Raw genomic sequence first — 17,798 nt, forward strand, 5'->3', positions numbered from 1 at the left:
TTTGTCTGACTATAACAGTTTTTAAGTTCCAAGTAGCACTAGATGATGGAATTATATAAAAGTTAGGGGTATAATATACAGTAATGTAAATCTATTTCCCAGGTTAAAAAGAGGGACATTTAAAGGGGTATTCCAGGGAAAAACTTTTTTTTTTTTTTTTTAATCAACGGGCTCCAGAAAGTTAAACAGATTTGTAAATTACTTCTATTAAAAATTCTTAAACCTTCCAATAATTATCAGCTGCTGAAGTTGAGTTGTTCTTTTCTGTTTGGCAACAGTGCTCTCTGCTGACATCTCTGCTTGTCTCTGGAACTGGGATTTGCTTCTACTCTGGACAGTTCCCGAGACAGGTGTCATCAGAGAGCACTTAGACAGAAGAGAATAACTCAACTTCAGGCGCTCATAAGTACTGAAAGGATTAAGATTTTTTAATAGAAGTAATTTACAAATTTGTTTAACTTTCCGGAGCCAGTTGATATATTTAAAAAACAGTTTTTTCCTGGATAACCCCTTTAAGGAGCAAAGAGGGATCTGGTTAAAAAAGAAGGGGCTGTCCCTAACTTGTGGATCTCTAGATTACAAACTACAACTCCCATTATGCATTGAAAGAGCTAAAGACAGACGCATGTATATGTAAGTTATATATTCATATATATATATATATATATATATATATATATATACTGTATATATAATTAGGTTATCTGTATACACAGCTATAAGATATGAATCACATTATAATACCGGGTTACATTAATACCATTATACTGACTTGTACACAATGGATGATTGTCATGTGACAAAACAGAACCAGAAAAACCAGCTTGACAATCCATTCTTGAGTGCAGTGATCAGCGGTAAAACCACCCGTACACATTGTAGGTAGGACCGCACCCAGCTGAGCTGACCCATCCTCATTGCCTATGGTTTTCTGATGAACAGGGTTTGGTCGTGGACATGGTCCTAAGATACCACTGTTTTCTGCATATGTCGGTGCTATGACCCTTAATATTTTCCAATTTGTATCAGTAGAGGTTCTGTAGGGTTTTGCAGTGTTTCTTAAAGGGGTACTCCACTGTAAAACATTCTTTTTTAAATCAACTGGTGCCAGAAAGTTAATAAGATTTGTAAATTACTTCAATTAAAAAATCTTAATCCTTCCTGTACTTATCAGCTGCTGTTATGATCCACAGGAAGTTCTTTTCTTTTTGAATTTCCTTTCTCTCTGACCACAGTGCTCTCTGCGGACACCTCTGTCCAATTTAGGAACTGTCCAGAGCAGGATAGGTTTTCTATGGGGGTTTGCTCCTACTATGGACAGTTCCTAAAATGGACAGAGGTGTCAGCAGAGAGCACTGTGGTCAGGCAGAAAGGAAATTCAAAAAGAAAAGAACTTCCTGTGCATCATACAGCAACTGATAAGTACTGGAAGGATTAAGATTTTTTAATAGAAGTAATTTAAAAATCTGTTTAACTTTCTGGCACCAGTTGATTTAAAAAAATTTTTTTTTCCAGTGGAGTACCCCTTTAATTACATCGGATTAGAAAGAGGTTGGAGGTTGAGTACGGAATATGACATCACTGTTCTGTTGATGTAACAACTCCTTATATGTTGCAGGCCGGACCAGCACTTTTTGGGGGTTTGGTTTACCAGTTATGGGGTAAACTGTGCAATGATGTGACGTGCTGGTTCCCCAATTACATACATACTTCCTCCTATTTCCATTAGCAGGAATCTCCCAATGACACTACACCGATGTAGTGAGATCATCGCTGCAACCTAATGGAGCAGAGCAAAACAGCAGGCGAGACAAAAGGGAATATATTAGGGTTAACGCTCGAAAAGCCACCACCTTCTTGCAATATTTCCTGGTGCTTTGTTGTCTTTCTTGTCTGGGTAGTTTGTGATGCTGCACCAGGATTTACCGAGATTGGGACAACGAGGAAATGTGTCAATGTCACGGAATGGGCCCTATGGGTGACACTCTTCTCCCAACAGGAAAGAGGAACTCAGCAGCACTGGAACGTTTCTAGCTGGTTTTACCCTTGGCTAGGGCATACTGCAAATGCATAGTCATGTTCCTTTGTTACTACTGCAAACTGTGCTGCAGCATTAGTCTTCGAAAATTCTTTAATCTCCTATTAGAAGAAATTCTTCTCCATTTGGTAAATGCAACATTATCATCCTTTTACTGTGATGCATCATCTCACGGATCAGTATCCAGCAGGGTTAAACATTTACCCCCCCCCCCCCCCTTAGGCCACACATTCCTTGCTGTACACTCGGTGTTTGTCTTCACAGAAGTAATACTGGAAACTTTCCTCCCAGGTTTACTTATTTAAAGTCCCCACAACTTGTGGCACGGCCCTTTTATTTAATCTGCAGGATAATTATTGGTTAAAGGGTACTCTGTTGGAAAATAATTTTTTTAACCAACTGGTGCCAGAAAGTTACACAGATTTGTAAATTACTTATATTAAAAAATCTTAATCCTTCCAGTACTTATCAGTAGTAATGAGCGGCAGGGGCCATATTCAAATTCGCAAAATTTTGCAAATATATTGACGATAATTTGTCCTATGTTCGCGATATTCGAATATTTGCTATGTTCGTTCACTTTTTTTTCCATGCGAAAAATTTGCATGAAAAATTCTCATAAAAATTTGCATACAAAAACAAAACAAGAAAAAAGAATATTTGTAATTACGTATATATAGCACTATATTCTAAATATTTGCTAAATCGCAAAGTGCCAACATTCGTGATAAAAATCCGCATTACGAATATTCGTGCTCAACACTACTTGTCAGCTGCTGTATGGTTCACATAAGTAATTAAAGGGGTACTCCCGTGGAAAACTTTTTTTTAATTTTTTTTTTATCAACTGGTGACAGAAAGTTAAACAGATTTGTAAATCACTTCTATTAAAAAAAATCTTAATCCTTCCAGTACTTTTTAGGGGCTGTATACTAAAGAGAAATCCAAAAAATAAATGCATTTCCTCTGATGTCATGACCACAGTGCTCTCTGCTGACCTCTGCTGTCCATTTTAGGAACTGTCCAGAGCAGCATTTGTTTGCTATGGGGATTTTCTCCAGCTCTGGACAGTTCCTAAAATGGACAGAGATGTCAGCAGAGAGCACTGTGGTCATGACATCAGAGGAAAGGCATTTCTTTTTTGGATTTCTCTTTAGTATACAGCCCCTAAAAAGTACTGGAAGGATTAAGATTTTTATAGAAGTGATTTACAAATCTTTTTAACTTTCTGGCACCAGTTGATTTTTAAAAAAAATATGTTTTCCACCGAAGTACCCCTTTAAGTTCATGGTTACCTCAGTTTTTGCACGTCTCTTTGGAAGTAACTGATAGAGCTTTAGGGCTCTTTGCAAAAGCTATATCAGGGCCCTTCACCGATAAAACAATGTTCAGGATCTTTCTACACTGTAAATAAGCATCCATTGCATTGTTATGTAATGACATCTTTGTTGAATTATCATGATGTCATCACAACCTTACCCCAACAATTTATGGTGCCCACTTCGGCAAACTCAACATCTACATCACTGGGGACCTCTGGAATGTGAGGTGCCCTTAGCTATTCCCCCTCAGCTATCTGCTCTAAGCAGGTTTTAGGACTTTGAGTTGCTCCTCTCCTCTTGTCCTTGCTCTTGGTCCCCCAGGAAGGTCTTTAAGCGGCTTAGGTAACACTAGGACCTTTCTCAGCTGAGGTGCATTTGTGTTTTCGGGAAAGAATTGAATCATTGAGTAGGAAGGTAAACAGGCTTCACCATCTGGGCATTTCAGATCCCAAACAAACCTTCGATTGTACAGGCACGAGCCGCAGCTACCAAGTGGGTACTGTACAAGCAGCTTTTTTTTATGCTTTAGAAGCCTTCCTCCACAGTGTTGGAGACAGATGTACTCCGAGGGCTACATCACAACTGTAGCTGGTTGTGGGCAATATGCACCAAATTCTGAGCCAAGCTTATGTATGGTGCAGTAGGGTCACCTTTCACATTTGCCTGTTTTGCTTTTTCACTTCTCCATAGTTAGATTTAAGGCTGGGTTCACACACATTATTATAGTCAGTTTTTAAGTCAGTATTTAGCCAGTACCTATAGCCAAAACCAGGAATGGGACTGACACAGGGAAAAACTGTAATAAAATAATTGAACCCATTCTTGTTTTTGCCTAAAAATACTGACCAAAATGAGAACAAAAATTAGCAGGAACATAGCGGGAAAAAAAACAATATAAGTCAGGAAATATCATCTACGTGTTATAGCAAAACTTACTTCAAAAGCCAGTCAGTAATTAAATACCATGTCCAGCAGATGACATTAGCAATGAGATCCCATACACAACACATGACATCTCCAAAGAGATCCCATACATAGCACATGACATCATCATCGAGTTTCATATACACTTATGTACTATATAGAGGTAACTCAAGGCATATGTACAATTACAGAGGTAATACAGCAATCGTATATACTACACAGAGGTATTACAGTAGCCATATGTACTATACAGAGGGAACACAGCAATTCTATGCAATGTAAAAAGAGTTACTATGGCTATCCTATATATTATACGGGGTAATTCAACAAATCTATATTATATACAGAGGTAATTCAGTAATCCTATGTACTATACAGAGATAAGGTAAGGGTTCAGTTAGCAGCCTCACACAATAAAAAAGAAGGAGCTATTACTGCGATTTTGTATTGGTGTATTGTACACATTTGTCACATATTTCTTTTGTGTTTTCTGCAGATGACGTTGCGGTTGATGGTGGCTGTATGTGTCGCTGTCCTCGGATCCTTGCAGTTTGGCTATAACACTGGAGTTATTAACGCACCACAGACGGTAAGAAACTTGGGGTTACTGAACTCCACCGCCTCCCCAAACCCTAATAACCCCCTCACTGTACCCCCATACACCGACGACCCCTCCAATGCACCCACACACACTGACAACCACCCCTATACTTTGTTACTGCTGTGCCTGCCACACTGCCCCGCCCAAATCTGCACAAAGATATCAGGGTTATTTAGGGTAAACAAGGACTCATCTTCCAGTCCAGCCTATTGACAAGGAAGGTGTAAGACATACACAACACTCGGAGACACAGAGGCAAGCTGAGCCTGAAATAGTACATCTCATTAGAAGATTACCCGACCCCAGCCGACATCTCATCCTGTTAACCACATTCCTGCTGGGACGTCAGTCACCGACCCAGGAATATAGGGACACAGTCATGGAGAAGGAATGTGATGACTTTTACACGTCAAACATCATAAATATATAATATATCACATGTATATTGGACATCATATATCATGCAGAGGGGGTAGCACTGATGTTGCACAACAGGACAGCTGCCCAGGAGAGGGAGCCAGGAGGAAAAAACTTCCCAAATGCCAACCCCTAACTCCTGATAACTCCAAGGTCAGAGGCGTGACTTGGAGGGCCCCTAAAAATGGAGGACCCTAATGAAAGATCTGTAACAGGGTCCCAACTTCTCTTATGCTACTAATTATATAGGAAAAGGAGGCCTAATGTCCCCCCTCAGGCTCCAGGGCCCTCATGCAATAACACCCCCTATAGTTATACCCCTGCACAAGGTCTGCTCCAAAACCAAATCTACTTCTCATCCTGAAAACAAAGGTCCTCCAACCCCTATATAAATTTATCTCATGATCCCTAATAATAATAAAGAAACCGGGCACTCTTGCATCCTCTTGTGTATTCAGCTTTGCATATGTAAGTCACAAAGTAAGATATGAGAGTTGGCAATGCCAGTGTCATTGTTATGGCTGTGCCCACAGCAAGACACCAGGCAGACTGGGGTGGATGTGGGCAGTCCTGTCTAGCAGTGATTAAGCCACATCTTGTCCCTGTAGCACATTGTCTGCTCAGTGTGGACTCTAATTCTGTAAACACCTGCACCTTATGTGGGCCCCCAGGGCTCCAGCCCTGGCTGGCTGTTAGGTAACTTTGCATATTTTCCCGGCATGCCGGCTCAGGTCTCAGCCTGTTATTAACTCTTTCCATTTCACTGAACTTCTTTTACCCACTCAGATGTGCTGTGGAGATCAGTAACACCTAGCAGCTTTATCTCTGTTATGCCAGGATGGCACAGCTGCTCACAAAGTGCCCGCTTCTCCAACAGAATGGATGTGTCTGGCCTGTGCTGGCTGCTCCTCCTTGAATGCCAGGCACTGGCGCAGGCTGCTGAGTCACTGTGATCTGCAGTTTTATAATTAACCCCTTTATCCTCAGTGGCATGCTTGATATTCGGTGTCTGGCTATGTTATTACATTTTACAAAAGTGCCTTTACTTTATATAACATAGTTGGCATCCAGTTCTATATGCTCACAAGTAGTCAACAGTATTATGCCTAAAGGTTATGTCTAAATGCCATTTGCCGTTACTTGCCATTGATTTACAGGGTGACATTTAGCGGGTATTTTGGGCACTGGGGGGAGCTGAAGACATAGTGGCTTGCAAATTTAAGCCTCCCTGTGTCAGCCAATCGCCAGCTCGTTGCACTACACACCCTCCTCAGTCAGCATTGTGTACAGAAGAGGAATTTTTCCCTGACAGCATGCACCCGCTCACCCCTGCCAGCAATGGGCAGATCAGGTGACAACTGCTTGGCTCGCCTACGTTTACATCAGCTGAGTAAATTGAGTAATAAGATCTGAGAACAGACGCGGGAGGTAAGATAGGAAAAAAGTGCTACAGGGACATCTGCTGGACTTACCAGGTGTCTTATGTAACTGCACAAAGAAGGTGACGGAAAAGGAGCCCTAGGCTGTGCTGAAGTATAAGGACCGGAGGCCCTTGGCTTTACTAAAATGCAGCACACTATTACCTGTGTATATACATGTACCTGTGTAGTAGTGCCGTGTAGTGGTTGAAGGGGGCCTAACAATGACCAGAGAGGAATAAAACACGAAGCTCGCTCACTTATAATTTATACTCCACTGAGGAAAAAGGCTTGGTGGTTAAACTACACAGCTTACCAGCTTAGCAGTTACAGTATATACACAAGAGGTATATAGAAAAGGATGTATATCCGCACTCACCACCGGGAACGAGACTCGATGCTCCTACATGGAACTCCGACATGGAACCAACGAGACTCGATGCTCCTATATGGAACCGCACATGCACGGTCATTTCACGCATGTGCGCTCCGTCCGGCCTCGGCGAGGCCGGACGAAGCGCACATGTGCGAAATGACCGATTATAGCCTCTGAGCGCATAAGCCTTTCTGAAGTCTCGGTCCCGCCGCTAGTTCCCTGTAGGAGCATCGAGTCTCGTTCTCGAGTCTGTCTCTGTTCATATGCTAGCACCGCCGCATTACTCTAATGAAGACATTTAACCTCGCTGTGCTTGCTAGTCCGATTGACATTTAACCCCAGTGTTGCTGTATGCAGGTGGTGCCATCCTATATTTCTTCTGTGCACAATAGTATATACACAGTTCACCAGCTTAGCATTTCAAAGTATATACATCGTTTACCAAACTATAACAAACCATGCAATTAGCTCAAACAGGATTAGAAATATTCTATTAAAGGCAATAAACATTTTGTGTTACATAGTCCATCAAGTTCAACCTAACACCCTACTGTTTTAATCCAGAGGGGGGAAAAAAAAACCTCTGAGGTTAATACCAATTGCCCCACAACAGAGTAAAAACTACTTTCCGACTCCACTATGGTAATCAGAATAAATCCCTGGATCAATGTTCTATCTCCATGTGTTCAATAAAATAAATCATGCTCCACATATGTATAGTCTATACTGTGAAAACACAGTGAAATGTCCGTTTCATATTATAACCCTAACAATTCTGATCTGATCTATTTCAGGTGATTGAGAAGTTTTACAATGAGACATGGCTGTCAAGGTATGGGGAGGAAATCTCAGACGCCAGCCTCACCACCCTGTGGTCCTTGTCGGTGGCCATCTTCTCTGTTGGGGGCATGATCGGCTCCTTTTCTGTTGGTCTCTTTGTGAACAGATTTGGCAGGTAAGAACTAATTTCTGTCATAGATCTGTGCCGCAGCACTTAAACACTCATTGGGGGAGATTTATCAAAACCTGTGCAGAGGAAAAGCTGACCAGTTGCCCATAGCAACCAAATAGATTGCTTCTTTAATTTTGCACAGGCCCATTTAAAAAGAAGAAGCGATCTGATTGGTTGCTATGGGCAACTTTTCCTCTGCACAGGTTTTGATAAATCTCCCCCATTATCCCCAGGCTGCTCCACTAATTTAAAGGGGTACTCTGGTGCTTAAACATCTTATCCCCTATCCAAACGATAGGGGATAAGATGCCTGATCGCAGGAGTCCCGCCGCTTGGGGACCCCCGGGATCATGCACGCGGCACCCAGTTTGTAATCAGTCCCCGGAGCGTGTTCGCGTGTACCGGCGACCACAGGGCGGGCGGCGTGTGACGTCACGCCTGCGCCCCTGTGCGATGTCACGCTCCGCCCCTCAATGCAAGCCTACGGAAGGGGGCGTGATAGCTATCACGCCCCCTCCCGTAGGCTTGCATTGCGGGGTGGAGCGTGACGTCACATGCCGGCGCAGGCGTGACGTCACACGCCGCCCGCCCTGTAGTCGCCCGTAATCAGACCCGGAGCGAACACGCTCCGGGGACTGATTACAAACGGGGTGCCGCGTGCATGATCCCGGGGGTCCACAGCGGCGGGACTCCCACGATCAGGCATATTATCCCCTATCCTTTGGATAGGGGATATGATGTTTAAGCACCGGAGAACCCCTTTAAAGTCCCATCACTGGTAAAGATGGATGAAACGGGGGCAGAGATCGATCTTAAACGTTCATATTAAAATAAATCCAATTAGTCTAAACTGAGTCTGTAATTTTCTTTTTTCTTTTTAATTTCATGTACCTGCTCCTCCGGGGGCATCTGCCTGGGACTACAGATTATGTCTCACCCCTAAAATTCTAGTCTCTACTTAGTGGACATTATCAGATCTGTTGTGTAATATGTTTTAGGACCAGTTATATATCCTTTAAACACAACTAAACACTATTTTTCCTTCTCTTCTGCAGGCGTAATTCCATGTTGATGATTAACCTACTGGCCTTCATAGCTGCTATTTTTATGGGCTTCTCCAAAATGGCATATTCTTTTGAGATGCTGATTATTGGCCGGTTTATCATTGGCCTCTACTGTGGTCTTACCACTGGATTTGTGCCCATGTATGTTGGGGAAATAGCTCCTACATCTCTTCGTGGGGCTCTAGGAACGCTGCATCAGCTGGGCGTTGTGGTTGGAATTCTTATAGCTCAGGTATGTACCAGCTGTACTGCCAGATGTACATCATGCTACCACCAGGTATGAGAAGACTTAACGTCTCAAATTCTCTGTACAGATATTTGGCTTGGAACCAATCATGGGTAATGACAGTCTGTGGCCGCTTCTTCTTGGCTGCATTTTTGTACCTGCCCTCATCCAATGTGCAGCACTGCCCTTCTGTCCTGAGAGTCCTCGGTTTTTGCTCATTAACCGTAATGAAGAAGATAAAGCCAAAAGTGGTGAGTACTTATGAGCTCATGATCTTTGTGTGTGTCGTGCTGTAACTTCATATGTGTATTTCTTTATGGACCTTACCATGCCAGACTGAATCTTATTTCATTGTTCACAGTCCTGAAGAAACTTAGAGGCACCACAGATGTGACAGCCGACATGCAGGAGATGAAGGAAGAGAGTCGTCAGATGATGAGGGAAAAGAAAGTCACCATATTGGAGCTGTTCCGCTCCCCTCTGTATCGCCAGCCGATCTTCATTGCTATTGTTCTGCAACTATCACAGCAACTCTCTGGTATTAATGCGGTAAGTCTGATAGGGAGATCTCTTGGCCTAAAACGTCCATCTCCATCTTCATCCTATCTGCACTAGGCATGAAATAAAAACACAGAAGTAAAGGGTGGTACTTTAAATAATCTTCACTTTGCTGAAATTTCACCTGTCATAACAACATCTCTTCCTTCTTTTAGGTCTTCTACTATTCGACTGATATATTTCGGAAAGCCCAGGTTGAGCAGCCAATCTATGCCACCATCGGGTGTGGAATTGTCAACACAGCATTTACTGTTGTATCGGTGAGTACAATGTCAGTTTGTGCCATCTAACATCATGTATTTTGTGTTATATGGTAAAAGGTCACAATCCACAGTCTCCAGAAACTCTAGAACAATTTTGATTAACTTTAGATTCAAAATGCTTGAAATTGGCAAAATACTTGGCCTCATGTGCAAGGGAATGTCTCATATGTTCTGTTCTTGATTTGCAGCTGTTTGTGGTCGAGCGAGCTGGACGACGTACCCTCCACCTTATTGGACTGGGTGGCATGGCTGGATGTGCTATATTGATGACAATTGCTCTTTCGTTATTGGTAGGTGACAGCTGATAAGGGAATTAGAGACTTGAGCCTATGTAGAGGCATATTTATGACATAGGTACAGGATCCCTTATCTAACCTTTTTTGTCTGCTACCAACAGGACACTGTAAAAGGGATGCCCTACCTCAGCATTGTTGCCATTTTTGGCTTTGTAGCATTCTTTGAAATTGGACCAGGACCTATCCCATGGTTCATTGTCGCTGAGCTATTCAGTCAGGGTCCTCGTCCTGCAGCTATTGCAGTTGCTGGCCTTTCCAATTGGACCGCCAACTTTATTGTGGGAATGGGCTTCCAGTATGTAGAGGTGAGTGTTTCTTTACACTTTCATTGAAAACAAATAACTTTTTAAAGGAAATGCTCAATTCCTCCCCCTCCCTGCATACTGACCTATGCACAGGTAACAGAGCATGTCCACTACACTCTCCCATAAAAGTCAATAGGTAATGGGTGCAGCTACTCTCTTCCCCCCTCCTTGCACAGTGACCTTTCAACAGGTCACGGAATATGCTCACAATACTCCACCATAAAATTCTATGGGTGAGAATGACAGCCCTCTCCCTGTACAATGACATTTGTAGAGATCATAGATCATTTCTACAACACTCTCTTGAAAACTGATAAGTGGTGGACACCACTTTCCCCTCAGTGCATATGATCCTTTGCATGTCACAGAACATACCCATACCACTCCTCCATAAAAGTAAGTAGATGATGGTCACATTGCAGTTCTTCTTCTTTCCTGCACATTGACCTCTGCATGCCCTCTTTATCACAGAGCATGCCCACAACATTTTTCCATGAACATCAGTAGGTAATGGATACAGCTCCTCTCTTTCTGCACAGTGACTCCTGCTGAGGTCACAGAGCATACCCACAACACAATTACCTCTGCACAGGTATTGCATGCCCACCATAAATATCAATATGTCGTTGATCCATTGCCTTTAACATTGTACTTTGTTCCTTTTGCAGAAACTCTGTGGTGCCTACGTCTTCGTCATCTTCACAGTCCTTCTCATTTGCTTCTTCATCTTTACGTTCTTCAAAGTGCCTGAGACAAAGGGCCGTACCTTCGATGAAATTGCGTGTGACTTTCGGCAGGGTGGGGAGAGCAATCCTGACAAGCACAACTCTCCAGAAGAATTCCACAGCCTGGGAGATTCCCAAGTGTAACCTCTAATACCTACCTCCTGTCACTTCCCTCTCCTTCTTTGCCCTGGTCCAGAGGGACTGGGGGTGAGGAGGGGGATGGGGGATCGACACAGTCGCTCAATCTAGTTTTTGTTGGGCATAGTAAGAATAATGCCTCTTCCTGACTTATTGTCACCACCTCAGGGGGGCACTGCCAGGCAGCAAACCATTTCCAAACCAACGCCGCTCGCAGCATTTCAAACCTTCTTGAATAACCACAGGGTAGCTGTTCACACTCTAGCGTTTATATGCAGGTTTCTTGCCTGTATGTGGGGAGATGAAGAATGGAAGCTCTTTTATAATATATAAATATATATATATATATGTATGATTTCCTTTTTATAACAGATTATTTTATAAGTAGTGTGAGCTTTCAAACCTTAAATGCTAAGCGGGGAGCGGCTTTTCATCAGCCCATCACAGACTCTTGTTTACGTACTGTAGTTTTTATTTTTTATTTTAATCTCTTCTGTGACTGTAGAGGGAAGGAGAAGAAGTGAGGCTGCAGAGAATCCCAACTATAATATGGCGGCATTACTTGCTACAGAGTTGAGTGGATGGTGCAGGCGGCCATTGACATGTGGAGGGTGGCGAGTTTAGGATATGAGGTTCTTGATGCTCATGCCTTCAGCTGATGGATGTGACCACTATCTACCCATGTAAAATGTCTGCCCTCATCGCCTTTTGCCCTCTCCAGCACCTCTACTGACTGCCAGATTCCCCTATCCGCTTAGTCCTGTTTTTCAGGCGACAACTCTGTGCAAATTCACATGGTACAGGTTGTAGAACTGCATTGCCATTCCAATTGTATTGAACACGTGCCCAGACCTTTAAGTACAATGAATTGAGTTATTCCCAATAACTCTGGAGAGCAGAAGGAATGGTCGTCCTAAAAGTTGAAGCTGGAACTGGCCCCCTATGAACTGCACTGATGTTATTGTTCCCTCACACTGCTGGGCAGTGGGGTGAGGTTACCCAGCACTGAGACAAGACAGCTGCGGGGTTATGACAGCAGCACTGATGACGTTACACGGCTGTGGCCCCACAGTGGGCGTTCCATGCCTTTAGCTTCATAATGACCATTGACTCCTCCATTCTCTGCCACCACCATGATATACAATGGGCAGGTAGAGAATCGCCTTAACCGCACGCTTGTAGCCTTTTCTCTCATGCAGCTTTAGACTCATTCCCCCTTCTACCCACAGAGAAGACACATTTCTTTGTATAGTTTTACATATATTTATATATATATATATATTTATAGGTATATATATAGATATTTTTGTTGGATGGTGTTACTCTCCGGGTCATCGTATGCCGGATGCTATTCTGTAAATACGTATCGTAGTTACGCTGTGGGTTTTGCACAAGTAGCTTATGAAAAGTATAGGTCAATTTTATTCAGCTGCAACTTTTAGTGTAAAGCTTCTTATTGTCTAGAAGAAACTTTGATTTTATTTTTTATTTCCACCCTAGACGTTCTGTGTACTGAATAATAGATTTGACCTGTTTCACCTGATTTACTGATGTGTAACATTAACATATAAATGGTTATAAATGTCTTTCCTTATGTCCTGATGTGTATGTAGAGTGCTATACAGTGAAAAGATGTAATATAGATGGCCGCCTGTGTCGTTGTGGAGACCATGGTTACTTTACTGACTCAGTGGCAGGTGAAAATATTTATATATTTGTACCTATATATAGGGATATGAAACCTATAACCCTAAGGCTGCGTTCACACATGATATTTTGGTCAGTATTTGTAGGTTAAACCAATAATTGGTTACAAATACAGAAAAAGCTAATCTTTCCATTATAGTATTTTTTTCTGTGTCAGTTACACTCCTGGTTTTGGCTAAAATATTGACTAAATTTCTCGGTGTGAACCCAGTCTGAGAGGTAACGGTCTTACAGATATCGGTTCTTGTCAATGATTTCTTACGTGTCTGCACAGAATCACTTTGCGAGCAGCGTACTGTATTACTACAGTATTCGCGTGGTCGCACATGCCGTACCGGGCGGGAATGTCACCTAAAATTTGGAACAGAAAGTGATGACATGTCTGTTCCGAGAAGAAGCAGACAGCGAGCTATTTATAAAGGACTAATATTGATGTGTTTGTGGATCGACGTCTCTTGTCACAGGGTATCGTTCACTACTCATGACTTGTTTCATCGCATGTATGGTTAGAATTTTTTTTTTTTGTATTTATTTGAGTTTGTAACACAAACATCTTAAAATAAAAGTGACAAAATGTGACATGGCTGTGTGTCCTGCTTAGTTTTTTGAGGATGGGGGTGGTGAATATTTTGAAGACCTAATAAGAGAATAGATTGTTCACATAGCAGAAATCACTCAGGACTGGGCGATGGTATCATATTCTTAGAAGTACTATGTGCTATGTTCTTACAACTAATTAGAACAGTTTGGTTCTCCATGTAGTTATGTGACCCCTATGACTGTCCAGTCCTGACCCACTACAAGGGGAATTAAACACAAACGTCAATGGTCAATATAAGAGCAGCATAAAATTTTATATACAGGATTATAAAAGTCTAGTAAGTTGGAAGCATCATGTTTAGTTTATTATGACTTCCTCCACCTTATTACATCTTTCTTTAAATTCTAGTTCAGTGTGTTTCACTGAATAGTGCACCCCTACATGAGCACGGCTGAATGCAGCAACCTACATAGGCTCTGCTGAATACAGTGCCTTTAAATGTGCCATGCTGAATACTGTGCTCCTACATTTGTTATACTGAATACTGTGCCCCTGCAAGTACCATGATAAATCCTGGGCCCTTAAAAGTGCTATGCTCCGTATCTGTAAATGACATCTCTGTTCCCTATATTAATTATTTGCTCAGTTCTTTATGATGGAACCCGGATACCTGTGGATTCATACAATAGGACAATATCTTTAATGAGGCTGGGAAAGTCCCTATGAAAGAGACTGTATTCATCATATAATGACGTTATAATACAACCTGCAGTTGTGTGACCATTCAGAAACTTACAGATAAGACACACAAATCATGTGTAGATACTGTCACGATGCCGGCTGGCAGGTAGTGGATCCTCTGTGCCAGAGAGGGATTGGCGTGGACCGTGCTAGTGGATCGGTTCTAAGTCACTACTGGTTTTCACCAGAGCCCGCCGCAAAGCGGGATGGTCTTGCTGCGGCGGTAGTGACCAGGTCGTATCCACTAGCAACGGCTCAACCTCTCTGGCTGCTGAAGATAGGCGCGGTACAAGGGAGTAGACAGAAGCAAGGTCGGACGTAGCAGAAGGTCGGGGCAGGCAGCAAGGATCGTAGTCAGGGGCAACGGCAGGAGGTCTGGAACACAGGCTAGGAACACACAAGGAAACGCTTTCACTGGCACGATGGCAACAAGATCCGGCGAGGGAGTGAAGGGGAAGTGAGGTGATATAGGGAAGTGCACAGGTGTTAACACTAATTGGAACCACTGCGCCAATCAGCGGCGCAGTGGCCCTTTAAATCGCAAAGACCCGGCGCGCGCGCGCCCTAGGGAGCGGGGCCGCGCGCGCCGGGACAGGACTGACGGAGAGCGAGTCAGGTACGGGAGCCGGGGTGCGCATCGCGAGCGGGCGCTACCCGCATCGCGAATCGCATCCCGGCTGGAGGCGGTATCGCAGCGCCCCGGGTCAGTGGAACTGACCGGAGCGCTGCAGTGAGGAGAGTGTAGCGAGCGCTCCGGGGAGGAGCGGGGACCCGGAGCGCTCGGCGTAACAGTACCCCCCCCCTTGGGTCTCCCCCTCTTCTTGGAGCCTGAGAACCTGAGGACCAGACTTTTGTCCAGGATATTGTCCTCAGGTTCCCAGGACCTCTCTTCTGGACCACAACCCTCCCAATCCACTAAAAAGAAGGTTTTCCCTCTGACCTTTTTAGATGCTAAAATCTCTTTGACGGAGAAGATGTCCGAGGAGCCGGAGACAGGAGTGGGAGGAACAGATTTGGGAGAGAAACGGTTAATGATAAGTGGTTTAAGAAGAGAAACGTGAAAGGCATTAGGAATACGAAGAGAAGGAGGAAGAAGAAGTTTGTAAGAGACAGGATTAATCTGGCGCAAAATTTTGAAAGGACCAAGATAGCGTGGTCCCAACTTATAGCTAGGGACACGGAAGCGGACATATTTAGCGGAGAGCCATACCTTGTCTCCAGGGGAAAAAATGGGAGGAGCTCTTCTTTTCTTATCCGCGAATTTCTTCATGCGTGAAGAAGCCTGTAAGAGAGAATTTTGGGTCTCTCTCCATATGATGGAAAGATCACGAGAAATTTCATCCACAGCGGGCAGACCAGAGGGCAAGGGGGTAGGGAGGGGAGGAAGGGGGTGACGGCCGTACACCACGAAAAATGGGGATTTGGAGGAAGATTCAGAGACTCTGAAATTATACGAGAATTCGGCCCAAGGTAGAAGATCTGCCCAGTCATCCTGGCGGGAGGAAACAAAATGTCGTAAATAATCACCCAAGACCTGGTTAATTCTTTCTACTTGTCCATTGGATTGAGGATGGTATGCAGAAGAAAAATTTAATTTAATCTTGAGTTGTTTACAGAGAGCCCTCCAGAATTTAGACACGAATTGGACGCCTCTATCCGAGACGATCTGCGTAGGCAACCCGTGAAGACGAAAAATGTGTACAAAAAATTGTTTAGCCAACTGAGGCGCTGAAGGAAGACCAGGAAGAGGGATGAAATGTGCCATTTTGGAGAATCGATCAACGACCACCCAAATAACAGTGTTGCCATGGGATGGGGGTAAGTCAGTAATAAAATCCATACCAATCAGAGACCAAGGCTGTTCGGGGACAGGCAGAGGATGAAGAAAACCAGCGGGCTTCTGGCGAGGAGTCTTATCCCGGGCACAGATAGTGCAGGCTCGCACAAAGTCCACCACATCAGTCTCTAGAGTCGGCCACCAATAGAAGCGAGAGATGAGTTGCACAGATTTCTTGATGCCCGCATGACCTGCGAGATGGGAGGAGTGACCCCATTTGAGGATTCCGAGGCGTTGGCGTGGAGAAACAAAGGTCTTTCCTGGAGGAGTTTGCCTGATGGAGGCTGGAGAAGTGGAAATCAGGCAGTCAGGAGGAATGATGTGTTGAGGAGAGAGTTCAACTTCAGAAGCATCTGAGGAACGAGAGAGAGCATCGGCCCTAATGTTCTTATCGGCAGGCCGAAAGTGAATTTCAAAATTAAATCGGGCAAAGAACAGAGACCACCTGGCCTGACGAGGATTCAGCCGTTGGGCAGACTGGAGGTAGGAGAGGTTCTTGTGATCGGTGTAAATAATAACTGGAAATCTTGATCCCTCCAGCAGATGCCTCCATTCCTCAAGTGCTAATTTAATGGCTAGAAGCTCTCGATCCCCGATGGAGTAGTTCCTCTCCGCCGGAGAGAAGGTCCTAGAAAAAAAACCACAAGTAACAGCATGCCCGGAAGAGTTTTTTTGTAGAAGGACAGCTCCAGCTCCCACTGAGGAGGCATCAACCTCCAATAGGAAGGGTTTAGATGGGTCAGGTCTGGAGAGCACGGGAGCCGAAGAAAAGGCAGACTTGAGCCGTTTAAAGGCGTCTTCCGCTTGAGGAGGCCAAGACTTGGGATCGGCATTTTTTTTGGTTAAAGCCACAATAGGAGCCACAACGGTAGAAAAATGTGGAATAAATTGCCTGTAATAATTGGCGAACCCCAAAAAACGTTGGATGGCACGGAGTCCGGAGGGGCTTGGCCAATCTAAGACGGCAGAGAGTTTGTCTGGATCCATTTGTAGTCCCTGGCCAGAGACCAAGTATCCTAGGAAAGGAAGAGATTGGCATTCAAACAGACATTTCTCTATTTTGGCATAGAGTTGATTGTCACGAAGTCTCTGAAGAACCATACGGACATGCTGGCGGTGTTCTTCTAGATTGGCAGAAAAAATCAGGATATCGTCCAGATATACAACAACACAGGAGTATAGGAGATCACGAAAAATTTCATTAACAAAGTCTTGGAAGACGGCAGGGGCGTTGCACAGGCCAAAGGGCATGACCAGATACTCAAAGTGTCCATCTCTGGTGTTAAATGCCGTTTTCCATTCATCCCCCTCTCTGATGCGGATGAGATTATAAGCACCTCTTAAGTCCA

At 43.8% G+C, this 17,798-nt stretch overlaps 1 protein-coding gene and 1 long non-coding RNA gene across 3 annotated transcripts in view; one reads left to right on the top strand and one right to left on the bottom strand.

The window, feature by feature from the left end:
- Positions 1–13,909, top strand: part of SLC2A1 (solute carrier family 2 member 1) — a 104,487-nt gene extending 90,578 nt beyond the window's left edge. For both annotated transcript variants that reach the window (XM_056543673.1, XM_056543674.1), the window contains exons 2-10: positions 4,781–4,873; positions 7,891–8,051; positions 9,104–9,344; positions 9,427–9,589; positions 9,700–9,887; positions 10,052–10,156; positions 10,348–10,449; positions 10,557–10,760; positions 11,429–13,909. In XM_056543673.1, coding sequence (XP_056399648.1) covers positions 4,781–4,873; positions 7,891–8,051; positions 9,104–9,344; positions 9,427–9,589; positions 9,700–9,887; positions 10,052–10,156; positions 10,348–10,449; positions 10,557–10,760; positions 11,429–11,629 — 1,458 coding nt within the window. In that variant the 3' untranslated portion in view covers positions 11,630–13,909. The remainder of the gene's footprint in view (positions 1–4,780; positions 4,874–7,890; positions 8,052–9,103; positions 9,345–9,426; positions 9,590–9,699; positions 9,888–10,051; positions 10,157–10,347; positions 10,450–10,556; positions 10,761–11,428) is intronic.
- LOC130294176 (uncharacterized) overlaps positions 1–17,798 on the bottom strand; it is a 100,785-nt gene that overhangs the window by 54,822 nt on the left and 28,165 nt on the right. The gene's annotated exons all lie outside the window — the stretch shown is intronic.

The sequence above is a fragment of the Hyla sarda genome, chromosome 10 (genome assembly GCF_029499605.1).
Source record: "Hyla sarda isolate aHylSar1 chromosome 10, aHylSar1.hap1, whole genome shotgun sequence".
Classification (NCBI taxonomy): domain Eukaryota; kingdom Metazoa; phylum Chordata; class Amphibia; order Anura; family Hylidae; genus Hyla; species Hyla sarda.